Source organism: Syngnathus acus, chromosome 3 (genome assembly GCF_901709675.1).
Source record: "Syngnathus acus chromosome 3, fSynAcu1.2, whole genome shotgun sequence".
Taxonomy (NCBI): Eukaryota; Metazoa; Chordata; class Actinopteri; order Syngnathiformes; family Syngnathidae; genus Syngnathus; species Syngnathus acus.
This window is the reverse complement of record NC_051089.1, coordinates 7,994,759-8,018,238: the sequence shown is the minus strand read 5'-3', so window position 1 is coordinate 8,018,238 and position 23,480 is coordinate 7,994,759. Positions and strand designations below refer to the sequence as shown.

The following is a 23,480-nucleotide window of genomic DNA, read 5'->3' as shown; positions in this document are numbered from 1 at the left end:
GAACAGGCTCCAAAGAGGACAAGCGGGATAGAAAATGTGATAATATGTGACCCATTTAAAACTATTTTGGTCCATTTGGGATTCTGCAGAAATTTGTCCTGTGTGAAAACAGCTTTTAAATTACCAGCAGCAGAAATAATGTTGCAAGTTCCACAATATTTCCTCAGTGTGGGACGGTCCTGGAGCTGCCTTTGCACTTTTACATTGCAGCATTTAACAAATGCTCAGGGGAAGTTCTGGCACTGGTTCTTGTTGTTAAAGGACAATTTGAAACTCATTTGAAACCAGGCAATGTTTTGCTAAAAACACAAAATGCAACATATATGAAGTTACAAATGAGCATTATCTTATTACATTCATTCAGTTTTAATTATCTGAGTGTTTTATTTGAAAAGAGATGATGAGCTAAGGGAGGAGAAGATTGCGTGCGACAAATACCCATCGGATTTTTACATCATTACATCAGGATACAAAATTGCTGTTACTATTAGGTTTGATGTTGATGATGATGGTGATGATGATGTTGAGAGCATTTCCCCCTTCTGATCTATAAATATTAAGTTTTCTCCCTCATGTCTGATTACAGACAGATACAATCCCATCCATGCGTCTTCATGCTCCCCTCATGTTCCCAGTGATCTCACTTCTCATTTTAAATGTCTCTATTCACACCTCTCTCCTGCTGCTCTCCTCTGGCTTTGGGGCCAAATTAATTGATGATTATCTTGACTTTGCTGGGCTGGTTTGCAAACTTGGCTTTTTATCAGTGAGGGATTGCTTTCCATTACTTACGGCTTCGTTTAGCGCACTCATCCTTAAACTGTACCTTCCCCCCCTGTAGACTATGTTCCTCTTCGAGACGTCATCTATTAGCAGTGTGTGAACACCGCTAATTCAGTTTGGTCTCCTTCCATAAAATCATAGTCGTGTTTAACTTTTGTCGAAACTAGAAAGGCACTCAGTTGAGGCGTAAATGGTGGCTAGAATATCAATGCAAAAAAAAAAAATCCTGGAAAAGAAGTTTAAAACTAATATTTTATTCACAGTGTTAAATATAGTATAAAAGTTATTTTGATTCATGTACTCAAGTAACTTTTTGAATATATTATTATTAGACTAGTTTTAGTGCAACAGGTAGGTTTACTTGAGTATTTTGATAAAGAAAACTCTACTTTCACTGTGTTACATGGAACTGCTTTGCACTCATTTGCTTGCGTAATCTATTTTGGTTTGCAACCTAACGTGTCACATGATGTTTAAGCACACGGAATCCGCACCGCCCCACTCGGATACAAAGATTTTAAAGTGAGTCATCAATATAAAAATATGACCGAAATCTAATTATACTTTGGAGATGAACTCCAGATTTAGGAAAATCTAATATGTCATGCTCATCAGTGTCGACCTGCATATACGGTCATACTGCATATATGGTTATTTAAGGTGTCTTTGATATTTGGAGCTCATTAATCGAGCTCATAGATGGACTCCTGCTCTACAAGCATGTGTCTATGTCTGTGTACATGCATTTGTAAGTGCCCCCAAAAGGTCAGACCTAGGCTTTGCGTGCCAACAGGCACAATCAATATCAAACAGTGTTGCTGCTTGCATAGAGAAGGGGGTCAACACACAACAAGCACCGGCACTAACCGATGCACACCTTAGTGCATAAGTAAACGACAAGATAGCCTTACATTTACACTGTGTAAACACTCACGCCAACTCCAACTGATACTCGGCAGACAGCAGCGGCGATATGTGAGTCGCCTACACACCATCATTAACACGAGCAGCTTTTCTCATAAATCACAACCGAGGCTCACTTGAATCCACCGCCCAGGAAAAATATAGCCCAGTTAACACGAGATTGTCTGTTTCGAGGACTAACAAACGCTATAGCTAATGTAGGTCTCACTTTTTTTTAAATAAAATGCAGGAGGATTACAAAATGACATTTTTTTTATATAATAAATACAGTACATATTAGCATACCCTGCCATACTGGCTCATTATTATTGTCCTGCCATATCATGTCATGTTTACTGCTTGTTGTGTTTCTACCTCATAATATGAGACAGTTCCCAGTTCACAAATAGATAAGAACTTCAAGGTAACATTATTGCTTTCATCTACTGTTGTTATAGTATTATTGGTCTCCGTTGTTTTTGCTCTGTTCTGTTTTCTCTTTGTCATTCTCCTCTCGAACCGTGTACTGTCTGACTGCATAGCCAATAAACAACCACAGAAATAAAATGCTTATTGGGAATTTAGCCTTGGCATCATTATCCCCATAAAAAGTTTTTGTATTTCCTGTATGCTATTATTATACCTGTTGTGGCTATGTTGACTATGGTATCAACTATAGGTGACACGTGGTTGCCTTTTACGATAATCGGAAAAAAATTGCAATCCAGTTGGAGTAATTTCAACACACGTGAAACGTGATCTTACCTTCGTAGACAGCTTTGAAGCCCTGTGCACTGACGGCGAAATCAGTGGTAAACCACAAGGCCAATATAGATCCGGTGCTGACGATAGGAGAAGGCAGCATGAACCCAGACAACCTAAGAAACACAGAGTAAAATGTATATTAGAAAAAATAGTTTCAACACAGCAGGGTTACCCCAGAAAACAATTTACAATTTATGAGCTAGTTGAAAGTAGGACATTGTGATTCTCTAGCAATGTGGGAAACACTGGCAGAATTTATAGAAATATTGCTTATTGACATTTAATTCTATGTTGAGTGTGAGAAATGAACAATATTGTCAGTGTCATCAAGTAAATGAATATAATTAATTAATGATAACATGTTTTTTGAGCATGTTTTTATTTCTAAGTGAGCAGCAGACTATTAGCTCTTCTCATTAACCAGTGCCCAAGATGTAGCGTTCCGTTCCAAAACGTTTGGTGGCCCATGGTGTAAACCAGGGGTGGCCAACCAGTCAGAGACTAAGAGCCACATTTTTTTACTGTGTACCGCATGCGGCTCGCGAGCCGAACGTAAAGGAGCCGCATGAAACCCGGCAAAGAGCCGCATGCGGCTCGCGAGCCGCGGGTTGGCCACCCCTGGTGTAAACTATTTGGGCTTTGTCTGTTCAGCAACTGTGCTTAAAACCCACAGACGTGCTGGTTAAGTATGCCGTGACCTTTTGTCCTCTGTTCACCAACTTTTTGGCTTCGTCTTCCTGTTGTTTTCTTTGAAAAACCAAACACTAAAATCTATTACCCACCCCTAAGATGCACAGAATTAAACAGTAATTAAATGGGTTTACATTTAACATTGAATGCACTGTTTAATGATGCTACAAATTCAATCTCTGATACAAAAATATGAGTTTTAGTCTGTAATGGAATCTGTAATGGCCTTTTTAAGATTAATTAAGAGGTGACGACTGAATGATTGTGGGAGCAGAACGGGAATGATGCAGAGATAAGAAACAACAAAACTGAGAGGGCTGACTAAAACTGACTGCCTGGATAATAAAGTAAAATTACTAAAGTCAATGAAAAATGTTTTATTATGGTAATCTAAAATCAAACTGTCATACAATTTTTGTGTCATATGTTTCCATTGAATCACACCATTCAAATGTAATAGCAAGGTTAGATATCAAAAGCAAATCAAATGAATGTACATCGGAACTACATTGAAGCTGGAGTGAAATGCCCTTGTCGGAATTTTTCTAATCACCAGATAATTGCTGTCATAAGAAAACAAATAATTCTCAGTTGTTGATGAATATTATATCTATCCGGTCATATGATTGTACGGTTTCCCTATAAACATATTCTGCGCTTTTGTAAAAAACAACTACATTGCTAGCTAGTAGATAGCGCTGCATACGCACGCACCTGCAAATCTGACAAACCCTAACCAAATATGGAGCACTTCACGTATTGATTGGCAGTAAATTGCAATCATTGCTACTATTCCACTGAGAAGTAACTGCATGACTGACATTCAAGTCACAATTGACTGACATTGGTTTCCCTTTTAAAGATGAGGAGCGCAACCATTTAAAAAAAGGGGGGGAATAAGCCTGCTAATTAGAAATGTATTATAAAGCTGCAGTTGAAGTGATTCTGACTGAATAGTCCAAAATGGCCATGTGAACCTAAATAAGCCTTCAAGAATACATTTGATCTTTCACGCAAGCAGATTGATTGATGCTTGTGTTAAATTCACCAAGCAAAACACTGACATTGCATTGCATTAAATTAGATTTACTGTAAATGTTGAAAAGATTATAATGAATATAAAAAAAATCCCCCCAAATATATGAATCGAGCAAATTAATTACTGACAAGCCATATAGAAAATGGATGACTAGATGAATTTTTTTACATGCTTTAAAAGAGACTCTAGCACACACACGCACACACACAATGAAGCCTCTCTCCGAAGCAGTGTATATTATTGGGAGCTAAAATGTTTTCACTATCTCACAAGGTCTGCACAAGTTAAGCTTCATGGCTGACTTTGACAAAGAGTAGTGTTTCTCCTTGAACCTAATCTACATTAAAATGGAGGCTTTGTTGCAAAAGGTGAAAGGTGAAAACTGAGAGCGTAAAGCATAAACTTACCCAATATGTCTGTTTGTTTACAAACTATGAGTAAGGCTTTTTTCATTGACGAGGAAGAAGCAGAAATGTTTAATGTCTCTTCATTTTAAGAAATGACAAAGTGCAATAGAATTACAGTTGTATGTTTCAATCAAAGAGAACTTTTTGCTGTAAAATGAAAAAAATCCCGAATCAGAAAAATTTAAAGAGCATAAGAAAAACATACCATTATACGTATAATTTAAATGCTACGCAATGGAATAAAATCTGTGACCAGACTGACATCAGACACTGTGAATTGATTTGGTCTACAAAGAGTTGGTCAAGGATGACAAAGACAACCAATGAAAAAGAACATACTGGGGACAATAAGAACAATCGATGTCATCAATCCAAAAGTAACATAAAGGTCTATGAAAAAAAAAAGAACAGTGGGAAAAAAAAGAATGATTTGGCCTCAAAGCAAGGACAAAAGGGACAAAAAGTAAGTAATGGAGCTTGTGGGAAAGCAACAAACAAAAAGACAAATGGAAAGCGAGTTAAGAGAGGAAACTGGGGGGGAAATGCGCAAAGGACAGGACCAAGGGGAGTGAAGTATGTGATGGGACTGGACAGACACAAAGTCTTGCATCATTTTCTTCAAGGGGATAGTTTTTTTTGTAGTCAGTGTTCCTAAAACGGAACCATTTCTTGATCAATTCATGCAATACTTCAAAGCTTTAATAAGTAATGAAGGGAAATGTCAAGCAATTGTGTCGTTCCTTAAAGCCGTGCTTTGTCCGGTCCCTCACCTAAAATCTGTTTGCTATGGCTGAGCCTGCCAAGGGCATAAAGCAACAAACAACTTTTATATCCTTGGGACGCACAAAGCCCTCCACCACGATAAGGTGAGGGGCAGAAGAAATCACGTGTGAGGTTTTGCACAGACACAGGTACAATGTAACATTACATCTGGATTTAACAAGAACAGGAGAGCTTACTCTGCGGGATTCGACATTCATCTTAATTAAACTAATTAACACAATTATTTAAAACGCTGTCAACCTAGTGAAAGTTGATTGCACTATTCAAGTAGATCTTTTGTATGCTTTCCAAAGTTATTGTAAGCTTTTATTTAAGTACTAAATTATTGCCACTTAATGCTTAATTACTGCTAAAGAGTCATGCCTTCAGAGAACAGGAGAAATACTCCCCTACCATTTAGACATGAGTTATTTTTAACACTACACTAAATACAAGAAAAAAAGGCACACAAAGAACAAGAATATAACATCATGGGAATTTATGTAATTCCACATTTTTGGTGTTTATATGGACTAAATGGGACTGGGCTTTCTTCAATTGGTACATGATGAATACTTTTGGAGTGGAGACTAATATTCTGTGAGCTTTTATTTCTTTTCACGATCGAAAGGAAAAAAATCAAGATTGCTTGTTTTCTATTAGATAAAAACATGAGAAAATTGCGATCTAACCCAGATATGTATTTAATGCAGATGAAGGAACAAGTCCCCTGCTCTGGGATAAGTCAGAGCAATGAAATGCGTCCTGAGTGTTGGCCAAAACACACAAACACCTGCACGCACGCACACACACAAACAACTGTCACTCAGGTAATGAGCAGTAATCGCCTGTACAGTACAGATGGGCCATCTTGGCCGTGTCATTTCTCTCTGCCTCACCTTCTTAGTTTGTTGCACTGCACACTTCCTCATAATCAGGACAAACCATTGATCCTACACTGCTATGTGACATCTATTGAAAAGTAAGTGGGCTTGCTTTAAAATATGGGACAGATGATATCGTCGGTCAGCTGTCCAGTCAGTCATCCAGTTCATGCGATGAGACAGCCACTTCGTGAGTGCAAGCTTTACAGTCAGATGACCAATCACTCAGCTTGCCTGTGTGCTTTTTGTTGCGGCATCCATCTGTCTTGACTGCCTATCTGAATCTTTTCGTCCATCCCCAACTCTGCCTACCGGTCCATAATATTGACGAATTCGCTCACGTTACTTTTACACATGTAAATTAATTCGGCCACTTATTTATAGATATGTTATTAATTTTTGATGACTATTGTTGAAAACGTGCAAAGACAGAACTGTAGTCTTCAAATGTTACGTTTAACTGTTTTTATCATTTCCGTTTTCCTTTTTTTTGGGCTGTGGTTAAAACGGTGCCTCGTGACACACTTTAGAAACCAGCATGAGTCGCACGCATCTGCTGTTATTTGGCGCAACTGCGACATGCAAGTAACTAGCTAGCTATAACTACATAACTTTGGATAGTCTGCAGGCATGGCCACTTTAGAGCGCCTCATTGTTGGCCATGAGTGCACACATGTCACAGAGAAGAAACAGTCTGACGTGACAACCAACTTCAGGACAGAGGCTTCACAGTGGCATCGGTGCTTTAGAGCACCTCATTGTTGCGGGCGTAGAAAAGCACTGCAATGACCCGACGGGATACATTGCAGCCAGGCTCTGAGCTGATATATTTTCTGGCCTCAAACATTTATCTGGGGGCAGAAGAAAGATGCTAGACATTTTTTTCTCTCTCTTTCAGGATATAGGAAAGGTATTTGACTTCTTCCAAATATGTGAAAACAGTTTGGGGATGGCCTGTTCCGGTTTTCAGATATAGGAAAGAAATTTTAGCACAGTCTAATTATGCACACAAATGAGTTATTTCCCAGAATTTAAATACCACAGACGCTCTGTAGCATCACGTATATTAAAAAAAAAAATAACAATGCGGAAAACGCTGTTTAAGCAGTGTGCGGTTTTCTGGTGAACAAATTGACAGTTGAGTGTGTGATTCAAAATAGACTTTCCCATTTTGGAATCAATGGTGCTTTAACAGTTGAGCGAGAATAAGTGACTCATGGTGTTCAAACACCTTGACACACACACACACAAAAACACGCACACACACAGATGCACACACAGAAAGACGCAAGTGCAGCACCAACACTGGCAAGCCGTCACCTTTCCACAGGATCATCGATTGCAAGTGCATTCAGAAAACCACTGAGAAGAAAACTGCAGTCAATGTGACAAGTGTGCTTGTAGAAAGGTAAGATCATAACGCAAACATACAACATTTAACACATTGAATTTAGGATGAGATCAGAACTATCCGATTAAAATCTTTCATTCTCTTCAGTCATGATATTTAATAGCACTGAAGTCAGGAAGAACTAATGACACAAGCACACGCAAAAATTCATCATTCTCAGTTGATCTATTTTCAATATCAAAATCTGAGTTACAAACCTGACTTGGCAAAACTACTGTAAAGATGTTCCACAATTTCCTATGACTGCTATACATTAAATGACAAATGTCTCTTCTCAATGACACCTCTTAATGCCAGAAAGTAAAATTTGGTGAGTCGTAAAAAAAAAAAAAAAAACCTAAAAAAAAAAGCACTGAACAAATAGTTGCAATTGGTGCTTTCGTGCCAAGAGCACTTGCAGAGTAGAAATATGTCCCTCGGGCGAATGTGTTTGTTTTAACGTGTCATTCTGAAAATGTGGTCCATTTTTAAGGTCTGTCTGGGGCAACTAGCAGTTTTATCAGTGACACCACACAAAGTGAATGGATGGACAGAATGTGCTTGTTGGAGACAACTGACTTAGATAGATTCAATGGGGGGGAAGATGAAAGAAATAAAAGCCAGTCTGTAGATAGTGAAAAAAAAAACATTGAAGCACTATATAAGCAATATAAGCTAATTAAGAAGTGAACTAGATGATATTTGAGATGAAGAAGTTCAACTGGCGGAGATTCACGAACAAACTTTTAATCTGGATACAGGGTGTTATAAATCCTTGGCAAAGCTACTGTTCATTTTGGGATATTTTAAGACCAGCTGGGCAAGACACATAAATGAGTGTCTGAGGCAGTGAATAAACGCGGTGCAATCCTCCTTTTTATCATTACTGAACACAAAACTTATGTTACTAGGACAAGGGAGGTAAATGATTGTTAGGGATTGGTTTTTTTTGTGTTCCAATAACTGAGGTTGCAAAACAGTCAGCACTACTTTGCCACAACCAGCAGGGGCGCTGTTGATTTAGAAAAGAATCAACAGAAGTTGAGCTACTTTTAAACTATGGCACAACTGCCCCAAGGAAACATTATACTTGCCAATAAAGAAAGAATTTGATAAAGAATCAAATTTGTACGTCGTTTTTATATTTTCAGCTGCAGACTACACATGAGACTTTTGAACGTAGACTACAAAGAGTTGGCTAGGCTAGCCCGAAGCCAACCTCAATTTGAATTTTATAACAAAGGTATTTGAAATGTTCTAACATGTTATTCCAAGAAAAATTATACCTATTTTGCCTTGGGTGATTATGTAAGTGAGATAGATAACAGAGGGAGTGGGAAAAGTACACCACATCACAGATCAGCATTGTAGCTCCGCTTCAAGGTTAGAAGGAGTTAAGTGCCGTACACTCTTGACGTTTATGAAAGGAGGTTTAGAACTGTGCCATCCCCCAGTATCCTTAACAAACACAGCAACACATAGCACTTATATTCAAAGACTGACACCAACAAACAGAGTTTAGTGTCAAGAGCTTGTTCAGCAGGTGTTAAATGTTTAATACGGTTGAGCTCATGTCTGACTTGCTGCTTTTCCAATGCAAATTCCCCAAAGTTCGATGCCAATAAATAATATGAAGGTCTACAAAACAGATTACAGTTTCAATTAAATTCGTTCATTGGTTGAGTGCTTCATGTTTGGAATTCACTTTGAATGTATGTCCTTGTCTTTTAATTCACACCTCAACAACGAGGGAAAACGATGCTGCTTCCTGACGCAGTATTATATCAATTGTATTTTATGATTGTAACAACTGATTTTAAATGCCTTCCAAATTAGTTCGTTAACGCTTCAACAAAATTATTCATATTTTCTCTGTTTAGCTTGTCTAGGTTCAGCCTCACTTGACATATTTAAATCATGTTAATTGACTGATGCAGGGTGCCAAATAAGAATTAAACCTCTGTAGGTATGTTTTACTCAACAGCCAGGTGAAACGATACAAATTTCTTTACTGACTGTTCTTGAGTATAATGACTTGAAAACTATATTTAAGGACAATATATTAATTTAACATGTCAAATATATTTAGTTTCATTCAAAAACTCAAAACAAGAATCAAACATAAAAGGTGTGTTCCAGACTGTGGCTTGCGCTTGTTTTTCTCTGAAACTATTTTTAAGGTATATTTATTGAGAACAAAGCTCAAGTTTGCTTTGATGTTTCTGGTCAAAAGACAAATCTTGGGCTTTCGTAAGATCAAAATCAAAGATGGGTACCCAGATATTCAACATCATCTCTAACAGACGAGGTTTCATCACACATTTTAGGAGGAAACGTGTGTGTCGCGACAGGATCTCACACACACAGACACACCCTATCAATCAATCAACTATGTGAAGGTAAAGTTTAAGTAAACATAGCCTGCATTCATTTTTTAAATTTTTTTTCCACACATTGCAGATATAGAAGCACATTTCTTCACAAACATTGAACCTTCATTTCCCTTCTGTCCATTATCCTAGTTATTCGCTCTATCATTTTTTTCACACATTGTTGATATCGAAACACAATTCTTCACAAACATTGAACCTTCATTTCACTTCTGTCCATTATCCTAGTTATTCGCTCTATCTGAGCGAAAGAAACATCCATCAAAGTGCTGATAGATAAACAACCTTCACACAAGTATGCACACAACTATAATTGTCGAACACATTGTTAAATGCGTCAAACCTTGACCAAGAAATAAAATCTACAGAGACCCAGCCCGATGCAGCTGTCAAACTGGCAAGCTTCGATTGTAATCAAAGAAAACTGCAATGTTAACCATGTGAGACTCACCTATCCGCACTGCAAAAATCTCTTTTTCCCCTCTCTATGCTGCTTTGCGGTCCTCTAGGCACAAACTTGGCAGAAACTGCAAAGACCTACAAATCTATCCGAGGCAGGGCAGCTGTGCAATGTTCTGTTTTTCATTACATTTAAATGAATCGCATCAATGTGTACCCACGACCCAAAGTGATCTAGTTAATTAATTCGGTACAAATTAATAAGGCCTACATTTTAAAATCCTGCATAACTGGATAATCACTTGGCAAAAGTCAACACGCATGCAATGATGCTGCACGTGTGGATGAATGCCGAGAATGTAAACAGAAGTTGTCTCCCAATTGTCCTGTGCAAAAAAAGTAGGAAAAACTTTTAGGCATTAAAAACAAACTATAAAAATTGCTCTTGTAAAGGCACACCAGCACATACTGTGTTGAATTTATTTGATATCAAAGCCTTTAAAAGGACAACAATGCTCAATTGTGATTGACACTGTCCATTCATAACTTAATTGTAGTATCATTGCAACTTTTTCCCTCATAATATGGTGTCCTTATTGTCCTTAACTTTACTCTTTAAGACATTTTATACTCATAGTTACTATTGTTTATTGTTTACGCGTGATTGTCATCACCGATTCATGCGTATACTTTTGCTCTGCTTTTCTGCATTAGTGTGTGTGTGCGTGCGTGCGTGCGTGCGTGCGTGCGTGCGTGCGATTATGTGTCAGACCACAATGAAAAGCATATAATCCGGTGCTATGGGCAATATCAACAGAGGAACGACTGCGCTAAAGTAGGGCATGCTTCCCTTCCACATACACAAGAGCACACACACATACACACAGTCACGGCATCACCAGTCCACCGTGGGGGGAAAAGCATTATTTGACAAACCATTCAAATGAATTCTCTTTGCTTCTGAGAGAGCGCCATAGAAGGCACGCTTTAGATGCAGGAAATGAGCATCAGGAGAGAGAACCCCTTCCCCTCTATGTTCTGTCCTCTACCCTCCTCTTCCCCCTCACATCAGCCTGTCCCCTGTGTCAGGTGCAGCTTAGAATCCCCTGACACGTGTCCTCTTCATGCAGGTAACTCTCTATTGGTGTGTGAGCGTGTGCTGTATGCGTGTAAGTGACTATGCGCTGCAACATCCGTGCGGATTTCTGACAAGGTGTGAACATTGAAAGCCTTTAAAGTCGGATGCATACCCCTAAAGGCTGTGAGGCAAGGGCACCTTTGCAAACTCTGGAAACACATATGCACCTAACCATATTCACACATGTCTACATGTCACAAACATGACAAAAACACGTTGGCACCTTTGCTTCAAATCGAATGAACAGACGTAGTCATATATTGGTGTGTGTGTGTGTGTGTGTGTGTGTGTGTGTGTATATGTATAGAGAGCGAGAGCGAGAGCGAGATATAGATATCTATGTATATATACATATATATATACGGTATAGATATATAGATACGTATATAGATAGATATCATTTCATCCGGATTTTTGGTCATCAAGCTATGATTTATTTGGGATTTTTTTTCCGGAGGTATGAAATTTCCTTAATGGAAGGATCATTTGTTCTTTAGGTTGCAGCAGCACCACCAGTAAGACTGCACATCCCAAGTACCCGTTTTGAATGTTATTACTTCGTTAAATGGCCGCAGTGTAGTTATTCACACCGTTAGAGTGGTTTAGATGGGGAATCCAATAAGCTTCAAGGTTGCAGGTACTACAATTAAAATGCCTTCAATTTCAAGAAAAGGTTCATTTTGTTCTTACTAAATGAGCAAATGCACTCAATCTGCAGGATTCCAATTATACTAACACCACCCCTCCCCCGTCTGTCTCTGTATTGTTTTTCATTTGGCATTGTGACAATACAAATCCACATGCTCAGTCAGCAGTTGAGAGTTTATTTATGAGCTAATTCATGTTGGTAACAACCGCAATTAAGTCTGTTTTATATATCCTAAAAATGTCCAGGAGGATTATTGACTGACAAATTACATAATTGCGCAAGAGTTGATGTACATAAAGATAGAGGATACAGATGGTGTCTTCATAGTCTGAAATAAACATTAAACTGAAAGGAATTTTAGTGGCAGGAATCCCAGCAACTGATGATGTACGTCCAACATCATTTAAACATAACTATATAGTTAAAGATTTAAAAGAGGAGTAGACAATGTAATTCAGGACTAGAAGTGACAATTATTTGGTGAGTTGAAGCTTTTTCTAGTGATAATAGTGGAAGTCATGTCCAAACTGTCATAATAACTTTGGCCTTAGATGAACATAAATATAAAAATAAAAATATAAAAACATTTTCAGGGCATGAAAAACATTCTAGTTGTTGCTTTTAATGATTCCATTAACAGGCTTGGGTTTTCTAACTTTTTACATCACTACATTGGACTTTATCTTCGTTCCATCAGCCATTTTTCAATTTCTCTTGCGCTCATCTGTATCGACTTTTTTGATGTCTGTCTCTCTGCCTCACGATCTCTCTATCTCCTGCGCTCTTTCCACACACGCATACACAAAACACCACACGTAAAACCACTTCACTTCAACATTAATTTGTGAACATTTGTCAAACATTGTTCAAAAGTTAATCAGCACTTACCAAATCATTGTTTCTCAGTTCAACCCCCTCATTATTCCATGCTGTGTTTCTCATGACCTTTGTGTCTACTCTTTCCTGGTGTTCCCCCTCTGTTTGTTTGACTACATGTGGCAGCCTCCCCTTTAGGATTAAAAGGCTCATAAAGGTGGCTAGCCATTCCATTTTTTAGTGACTTTGTAATAAATTGTTTGACATCTCAGCAAACAGATTCAGCTGTTGTAATATGGACTATTTTTCATATTTATATGTAGTGTTATTTTTTCTTTTTAAGAAAGCATTAAGTTCTTCAAAATGCACTTTGGATATTTTCAAAATTTTTCAATGCCCCCCCAAGCTGTTACCTTGGAAGGAGCATCAACATTTAAATAAATTTAATATAATAAATTATAAAGTAAAATTTTCACAAAAGAAAAGTTCGTTTTTACCATCATCGCTTATAGTGAAACCATTTACCTACTCCTGAGGGAGAACTACACAAACTGAAATGACTTCTTTTGTTCGAATTGTGATGTGTTTTTGATCAACATTTAATGACATTTCTTGATCAATAAAACTTTCTCGCGAGAGAGAGTGTGCGCAAGACGTAAAGCTTGTTCTTCGGGACATAGCTTTATTCTCCAGTGTGTGTTCCAATTCAAAGATTGCACATAAGAATCTGATATATTGCCCAGTGGAGCGGGACTGGAGTTTCTTGGATGTGAGGTGTGCAGCAGTGGCTCTCCAGTGAAGTGATTGTATTAACACTAAAGTGGCAGCTGTAAAGGTCTGATGGCCCGGGCCAGTAACCATGCCAGGAGAAGGCTCAAGATGCCATCTCCTCCGCCTGCCAACATCCAATCTCCATTTGCTTTTAGTAGTAAATACCTTTACAGGATCACATCAATCTTCCCGGCTTTATGTTTTCAAGCTAACACACAACCTCTACACTTAAAACACATTCCGTTTTTATCTCTCCTTTCCTCCTCCTCCTCCTCCATATCAGCAGCCTCATATTTGCTGGCATGTGACTATAAAATAAACTTTTGCGTACAGAGGTGAAGTTTTTTGCAATGTAGCGATTGTTGATTAAAACAAATGGAAAATGAGCATTTTTGAAGCTCCTTCCTAAAATTTTCAATGTAGGTGTGTTTCGTGTGACAGATCAGCCTGACCGCTCCATTGAATTTGTCAGCCATCTATAATCATTTCAGAGTGATGTGGCAAACGAGTGTGCCATGAGAGATCATCAGAGAGGTGTTGCAGCTGATTATCCAATTTCATCTAATTTGTCTGAAACTTTGATTTATTGATTGTAAATGTATCTTTGTTGTTATTTACGGCAGCAAAGTGACAACAATGAAATCTGGAAGCTACAATTAACCGGTGTATTCACCAGTTGCTATTCATACAATAGAATGAGTTGTCATGGATTTTGTGAGTCTCTTTGGGTTAGTCATTTATAGAGCTACCATGCACACGGCATTGGGGAAGTACTGAGACAATCAATGTACATCTGTTTAAGGACAACTCATTAAATAACCTCTAAAAAAAAAACTCAACACCTATTCGCACACAAGTCAAGCAAGGAATAGAATGTTCCAATTGTTCACAATACAAACATCCTACACATCCAAATTTGACATTTCAATACACCCACCATACTGTAAGCCAGTTGCCTACCATTCATACAATTTGCATAATAAATGCCAGGAAAAAAAAACCAGGCTATCTGAGTTTGTCGGAAAACATGCTCATGAGTTTGCACACTTTTTGGGTGGTGAGAAAGAAGGAGCAGAATGACAAATGAGAGCGATATGGCTGGTGCAAATATAACACCCTGCACTCATCTTTATGGATTCACTGACAAGCCATTATTGATAATAGTCTCTGTCGACAGACTCAAAAAAAATGTTATGCTGCATCATTATTAATGTTGTCAAAAAATAATGGTTTCCAGTAGTCAAAATGTAATGCAATACTTATTCAAAAACCAACTTGAAGAAAATCCTTTCATGACTAAACATCTGAACACCTCTTAAGATTTCATTTTAAGGAGATGAAATTTTACAGAAGAAAATATCATTTTCAGTTTGGTTCACCAGGCAGCTGAGTAGTACTTTCTAATTGGACGTTATAAAAAGAAATGTTATTTACCAGTGCAAGTAACAGTAATGAAGATAGCTTCTTTTGATTTTCGCATGTTCTATTAAGTGTTTCCTCCAATAAATTCTTTCTAAAAAGACGGTCTTTGGGAGTGTTTTCTCACTTTTTCCTCCACCTTGATGTAGCTGAAACAAACATATCTGAACTTTCAGGGTGTGATTTCATATTCACACCAAGCAAACACCCAAAGGAAGGAGGTGGGAGGTGGGGGTCGGATAAATCCCGGCTCAGATGTTCAAAAAATGATAGGCAGCCATTCTGTCAGCCTGTTAGTCAGCCAGTCAAGCAGTGCGGAGAAGAGCGCCAGGGGCGTGGTATCTAAATGCCCGTGCACATTATGTCTTATGATGTACACAGTTTTGAAATGCAAAGCAGAAATCAATTGCTATGCCTAGCGGATTGAATTAAATAAGGATGAATTCAGGTTGCACTCTCGATTTGACTGTGCCTTATAAACTCCTCCCCTGGCACGATGGTTAAATTAAAAAAAAAAGGTGTATAATGTCATCACCGATTTATCTGTGAGCCTTCCTGTGTGCAGTTTGTATTGGTGTTCTGCATATTGAATGCAACAAAATGAACTGCCAGGCTGTGTGATGTCGAAAAGACCTCATTTCATGCAGCATCAAAGGTGTAACTCGTGTAGTATCCGGTTTCCTCTTCCTTTCCCCTTGCCCTTTTTTTTGTAGTAGCTCATAGCTACACTCTTTTTGTAAAGAGAGAACCAAGTAAGTGGACTTACATTCCAAGCAGAAAGGTGTCTAAGTACATTCTCTTAACTGAGCGCATCTTTGAGGAAGAACCGTATAGTCTTGTTGGCCTGACAGAGTGTAAGTAAGCTAAGGTAAATTCAATGTTACACGAGTAAGTAAAATTTAGGGTGACTTGATTTAATTTGATTTTAACAAATCAATTGGGAGTTTAAAATCAGGGGATATTTGAGAATAATTGTCATTTTTTTGTATATGTGAAGCCCTTTGAGACTTGTTTGTGATTTAGGGCTATATAAATAAACTTGACCTGACTTAAACTAAAATACCTGTCCAGTTGTCACATTTATAAATAAAAGTGTGTGTACAAGGGTGTGTGCAGTGTGGAATAAGCAATTTAAGGGATCAAAATAAGGATTATGTGTGTCAAAAAGAAAAACTTGAGACAATTTAAGCAAATCTCAGCTGAAGCACAGCCTTAGTTTTTCTCTAAACGAAGTGTCAAAATGGTGTCTCGGCTGCTTTTCACCTTTGCTTCTCCAACTCTGCTTTCTCCCATTACATCTCTCCTCAATGCTGTCTCTTAGCATTAACAGGTGTTTAGTGCAGTAGGAGGCCCGCTGACCTAAATATACTCATCAGTCCTACCGCAGACTCCTGCTGAATCACTTCCAAGAAAGCCCCCAGTGACCCTCTCTGTCACTTTCATTCAGTATAACGTCAGACTTTTTAGGCGTTAGAAGGTCCACTTGAAAAATTAATAAGCAAGTACATTATACGCTGCATCCTAAACAACTCTTCAGTCAAGGAGAAAAAAATCTCACTCTTACATTACATTCTGGCAACTGACGCTAGTACACATGGATGATTTGCCTAACAACAAGTACATTGGGTGTTTCACAAGAGTTAACTGAAAGGTATCATAATCCAATTCACTTTTAGAGCAGATTAAATTTACTCAGGACTGCTGCCAGTACTTGCCTTGGAGGAAGCTTGGAAGCAGGACATATCACACCTGGAGTTTGCAAGATGGACCTAAAAGCATGCCCGCTTGAAAAAGTCAGAAAATAACTCTTCTTGGCAAACAATTGTCATATGCTAGAATTTACTCTGTTTAGAAATTGTGATCAATCTTGTTGTTTTTGTAAGGGGTAAACATTAATTTTGGTCCTGAAATATCGGTTCCTAAATACTGACAAGAATGGTTCAGTCAATCTTTAGAAGCGGCTCAAAAAGAGTCCTGCCATCGCCATTGTGTGTCATCAGGCTAGTGTATTTCTCTAAAGTCAGGTTAGATCAATTCACAAGCAAATGATGACGGTGATTTTAGCCTCCTTGCTAGTATTGTCCTATTTTTACGTACATTCAAAACAAAAAATGCCTGCACACATTGATATTAGCATGGTCTACAGCTTCATAACACTTTGCGGCATACTTGTCATCGACGCTATGGTACATGGCATTTAGTTAAGGGAGTTACTCATGCGAGTAGACATCAACTTAAGCTTGCTTGCTAACACCCGTCCAGAACATGTACATATGCACGCACGCACGCACACACACAAAACCAGCATCCCTATGAGTGCTTAATATTTAAAATAAAGGATTTAGATTTTGGTGCTTATGGAAGATACTAAGCTCATTAAAATAATTCATATATACGTGCATACAATACATGTATACAAAATGTCTATTGGGGATCATTCATGTCTTTTTCCCCCCCCTCATCTTGTTCAACTCTTAACATCATGTGGAAATCTCGAACTTTGTGATGAGCTGGTGACAAGTGGAAGCAGCTTAGAGAATTATCAAGAACACAATACGATACAGGCAGACGGACAGACCTACCAACCACAGAGAGACTTAGTTCGACTAGCTTTAGCATCCTCCTTGTGTATTTGTGCGTGCTTGCATGTGTGTGTTTAAGTCTTTCGTTGGCCCCGGGTCTCTTTGTTGGCGCGCTTCTGTGCCTCCCTCCTTACTTCAACCCCTCAACTCGACCGCCCTACCTTCGTCCCTCCCCACGCTCCCTCGCTTCGTGTCGCTCTTTGCTTCCCTTGCGGTAGTCTTGGATTAGTTCCATTGCCTGGTTATCTAGTGTTGGCCTATTTTTCACAAGACAGCATTGGTTTTACACTGCACTCACAGGAAAGAAGTGATGAAGGTTTGACTGTGCAAACATACTGCTGAAGTTGTGACATCTTTGACAAGTTAATTTGGGATTGTAATCAGAAATGAAGAATGAAGCAATTTCTGCTCACATGTGCACGCTACCTCTATCTTAACTTTGCTATGTTCTGTCTTCCCCAAACAAAGACACTCCCAGAGGACCCCCCAAAAAGAAGGCAGCAAGAAAATCAACATTTGTTTTTATGGAACCAAACTACTGAAGAGTCATTCACAGCCCCACCAAGCATACTGCTGTCATATGAAGGCATCCACACAGCAATATATAACTCGAGTGTGTACGGACAACATTATCGATCACAGAAGTTGGTGATCCGACATTTTTCTCTTCATAAATCAGTGTAGCAGTATAACATGATTTTCTAGCACACGACAAGGTCATCAAATCATTACCAATATCCTAAAACATTTTACAAGCACAGCTTATACATGCATTCTTTAGCAATAAACTACATTTTAAAAAGAGCTGAGGAAAATTTGGGTCCCCACTTAAAGATGCCCTTTCAATAATTCAGTGTGTAAGCATGAGCGATGGCGGCAGTAAAAAGTGTCTACGGTCAGCTGGATTTCACTCAAATGCATTTGATTTTAGTGGCGACAAGCTACAGAGTAGCAATTGAAGAGTAACTTTGAAACATCTTCCTCAGCATATTCTTAAGTGTTGCTACCTATCCTTACACGTCATGTTCCAATAAATCAAAGTTTTAAATCAACTCTTCATTTCTTAATCCAGAAGTAAAAAAGTTTGTTAGGAATTCCATGGTACAGTCCCGATAGTCCTTTTTAAGTTCAGCAAGCACAAGGTGGATCTTGGCTATTCTGTTTCACAAACAAATAGGAAATAAAGATGTGCGCACTGTTGCCATCTTTCATCAGCGTGAGTAGGATGGAGGAGATTTACTACTGCTGATGCACAGCTGGGGCCGCCGAGGAGAAGCCTCAGATGTCAGGTCAGCCCGTCTTTCCTAAGAGATTGCAAAATTTCCCCACATAAGGTCTGAGGACAGTTGCACGGCTGTCTGCAAGAGAAAGATAGAGCCGAGCTCCTCTCTGAGAACAAAGGAAGGAATTCAAGCTCCTATTGCTTTCCTCCGAATGACCACAAGCAATGGGCTCATGTCAGTGTTTCGACAAGGCAGGTTTGAAGTTGCACAACAGAGCACCACTATTCCCCACACACACACAGCCATATGTAGCTAGAAACAATCATGCAAACATTTGTGATTTTAAAACTCAACGTCCGGATTGCTAAAGTTAATTTGAACTTGCTTGCCCACGGTAACTTGGGACTTTGCTTGTGACTCCCACATAAGTACCTTACACCCATCTTGACATGTAAAAATAATCATCATGGGTAATTATAATAATAATTATCATGATTAGAATGAAATTGCTGGTTTCAGTGAGTCGAGAGAAATAAAAGCGGAGTCAAAGAGCATCAGCTGTGAGGGATTTGAAAATTGCTCCGAAGGGCCAAGCACAAGTGAGCTGCTGGTACACTTCACTCTCTTGTTGTCTCGACACAGCTGGACTTCACTGGAGGCTGTCGGCACAGCTGTCAACTCACCTTGTGTGGGGACTGCAAGTGGGGTAATGATTGTGCCAACAAGCTTCATGACAAACAAGTACACATGCACGCACACATTTGTGATTTTTTTTTTAGTTCTTATATTTCATTACTATAATAGTATTAAATCGTAATCATATGCAACTTGTATTTATGTCTAAATTTAAGATGATAAAAAAATAATTCAATTAATTCATTTCTACAATGATTCAGGGGGACTTGTTCCATGCTGTTGTCATAAGTATAAACGAACCACAATGATATGTGTCGTAAAGGCCCCTCTGCACTAACCACCCACGCCACAACTTAGACCTGCTTTAAGTGAATCTAAAATTTAGTCAACTTGCACGGGCACTAAAATGAAAATGCACACATTTTTATCTCAAAAGCAATCTACTTGTCAAGTAGAAGTGCAGCTCTGTTTGCTAGAAAGCCCAGTATGGTCTTTTTTTTCCCCCTCACAGATAAATATAGATCACACTGTTTCACTGACTGATAATGAGGTTTATTTTTTTTAACATAAACCTAAGTTTTAACTGCATGTAGTAAAAAGGTCTTCTTGTTTGATAAGAGGGTCTAAAGAGCATTGCTAGAATATCTTGGTGAGCGAGCAAAGCATAGCTACACTATCATCATTTGAATTATTAGCCAGCCGATATACTCTGTGTGGATAAATAAATGTATTTTCTAAAAGCTCAGTAAAGTCAGCAGTCCTTTTTTCTTCCTCTGGGCAAACCACTAAATAGGTATTCTTCTCACTCAGAGACATAATAAAGCTGCTGGATATAACGTTTTAACAAAAAATAACACTGTTATCCAAAACTGCACTGGCAAGCTCAAACACAGCAGTGTGTGCCTTCCCAGCTCATCCCTCCTACACACAAACTCTGTGATGAATAAAGCTCCCAACAGCAAGCCAACTCTGTGGACGCTGTTGTAACGACCCTTACTGCACTGCAACAAATCAACCAAATACCGACGCTGCCGGTTCAGCAATGCCTTTTAACTTGGTTGGCATTCTGGCCTGATCATCTTAATGAGTCTCAACATTGGTGTATCGAGTTTATCTTGCATACAGAAAAAGTCCTATTTAAAGCTTACAAAGTACAAGAATTTGACTTACAAAGCAAATTGCTTTGACCCATTTCCATTCTTTCAGGGTCAATATCTATGTATATCAAAACTGTTCATGGCCTGATTTTGTTTTGTCACAAAAAAAATGTTTTGAGACTTGAAAAATCATGTTGTGTACCAGGCAAAAGTTCGCTCCGCTATAGAGGTACTGGTCATTTTTCAAGAAAATATGCTTGAGAGTATTTTTACATTGTCTGTCTACATGTTGCGCCACCGTTATGTTCAAATGTGTTTGTAATCATCTATGGTATTTGAATTTGTTAGTTAGCATCAACAAACGTTACAATGTATTAATTAGCATTTCACAGGGGTGTGTTCAGCAAAGTCCATATCAGAACCTTTATCTCAAATGTTTGATTACAAGTCAAAGTCAGAAAAAGGCTAATTGATAGCACACATCTTGAAAAGCTTTCAACTCAGATCAGTTATATACAGTACCAAGACAACAGTGTGTGCATATATTTGAAACTGCAAATCAATTCAAGCAATATTTTAACGAACGTCATTAATAATAATAATTTGAACCAATCAAATCAATGCACATTTATTGCTAATCTTGTATTTATGTAAACTTTGTCCGTCTCCATTCAGCTTCAAAAGGAGATCGTGTGTAACAGAAAATGTGTCTTATTGCATGAGTTGACACCTTTAATCAAGTTAGAGTGACAGCATCAACAGAAAAGATCACCACAAAAATAATCAAATATTCTAACCTCATTTTTAAGTTCCCAGGCGAAGGTTGTCCATCATATACAGACACCATATCAAAGTCTTCCTCTAGCGCAAGCGTGACGAAGGTGAGCTGGATCCTGTTTCGCTCCCCTGTTATTATCAGCCATGTACAGTTGGCATAGTTGGGATAGCCGTGGGGGAAACCAGGCGATTCTATCGTTCCGTTCAGGCCTTGGATTACACCACCACATGATTCGGCTAAAGGGAAAAAAAAGAACACACAAAATCAGGACATTTGTAGCTTTTGGTATTCAAATAAGATTTCAATTTTTTCACAGTTCACACAGATACAGTCAAAGCCACATTCTTCAAAGATTTTAGGACATCAGAAAAAAATGTGTTCTTCAAGTTTCTTCGATCTTCTTATTACCTTGTGTTGAGTTTAATTCATTCCAGTCCCCCAAATAATTTCACCTGATAAAAACCGACGGTAATGACAATTAAATAGAACAAAGAATAACATCTTTTATCCTTTTTTCTTCAATTAATTGGACATTGTGTTGCTCCTTTTGGTATAAACGCCTTTGCTACCAGGCAGTAATATAATGCAGACTGTCACAATTGCTCTGTAAGACAATATTATTGCTGTTCTTCCCAGAGAATTAAAAAATATATACTTTGAGTATTGTTATATTAACTGTCTTCATGTGTTGCTCCAACAATTGTGTTCAAATGTCTGCTGCCTACACCGAGCCACCATACAGTGCTAGTAGTACATCAAATTTAAGACAAGCAAACATTCTTGGGAAAACTAGTAAATCTCCGTTATTCAAAGCACCATTGTACGTAAAATCCATAAATTCAATGAATATGCAGCGCTAAAAAGGCAAACACCAGCCGCAAAGAAATCATACAATTAGCCCTGATTTCCGAGCATTTAGGGTCCATTCAGTGGCTTTTCATCAGCTGGGAGCTGCAAATCGTTCCTCTTTTCCCTTGTACATGGCACAATGATTGTCGCCACTGGGGGGATACAAACATTGGACTCAGACTTGAAATTGGCCTCGTGGAAATTAGTGTGTTAAGTCACACGAGATGGAACCCAGCTGCCCCGCAACCCTGAAGACAATAGATGGTTTGGAAAATTCACTGATGGATGGAAGGACTTTACCAACAGACGGTATATACATTATATTAGGTTGGACTATTGGGGCTTTCTCGACTGCCGCGGGGCAACAGCCGTGCTTTTACATATACGTATGAGGGTCAATTAGAGGTTTTATATAATCAAATGTGGCCTGAAAGCAATGTCGTGGAATGTTGAAGATAAAGCTACATCGTCCAGTGCAGTAAGTGTGCAATGAATGAAAGGCATTTAATTTGTAAGAAAGTACAGTAATAAGGTGCCTGTGTATGTGTGTGATTATTCTTGAGAAATTCAGGCCTGATGAAAACTAATCTGTCAAGTTAATTGACAACAAGTGAATTATGCAACGTTAGGGAAAAGACTGTGCAAGTCCAGGTTTCAGCACATTGCTCCAAAGGAATAAATGAGCAGTGCAAACACATGCAAAGGGCCAAAACAACAAATAACAGGAACCCAATTAAGACATCGGGATGCGTTCTGTGACCGATGTTTTGCCAGCATTTACAAAGTATGACCATTTATCCCCATTTGACTTCATCTTTCATTTCCTGCTGCTCCCCTTAAGAAAGACTTTGTACATTTTTATCCTGACATCGCTAGAACGTAGAAACATACATCAATGTGTTTCCAACGTGAAAGTCAGCAGTAGTTCTTTGTCAGATTGATTCATTAAGCTTTTATTGTTGAGAAAACCAGCTCGTGTCTACAAGTACAAGCTCCAGTCACCCAAACATTTCCAAGCCATGTCTGATTTTTCAATTTTGTTGTTGTTGTTTTTTGAAAACTTGTTCCTTGCAGGTGTACCAGATGTTTCCACTTGCCTGAAGCAGCCCA

At 38.5% G+C, this 23,480-nt stretch overlaps 1 protein-coding gene across 2 annotated transcripts in view; it reads right to left on the bottom strand.

Moving 5' to 3' along the window:
• LOC119120299 (CUB and sushi domain-containing protein 1-like) overlaps nucleotides 1-23,480 on the bottom strand; it is a 282,068-nt gene that overhangs the window by 163,344 nt on the left and 95,244 nt on the right. For both annotated transcript variants that reach the window (XM_037247067.1, XM_037247068.1), the window contains exons 3-4: nucleotides 21,541-21,757; nucleotides 2,452-2,564 (exon numbers count right to left, since the gene is read on the bottom strand). In XM_037247067.1, the coding sequence (XP_037102962.1) occupies nucleotides 2,452-2,564; nucleotides 21,541-21,757 (330 nt within the window). The remainder of the gene's footprint in view (nucleotides 1-2,451; nucleotides 2,565-21,540; nucleotides 21,758-23,480) is intronic.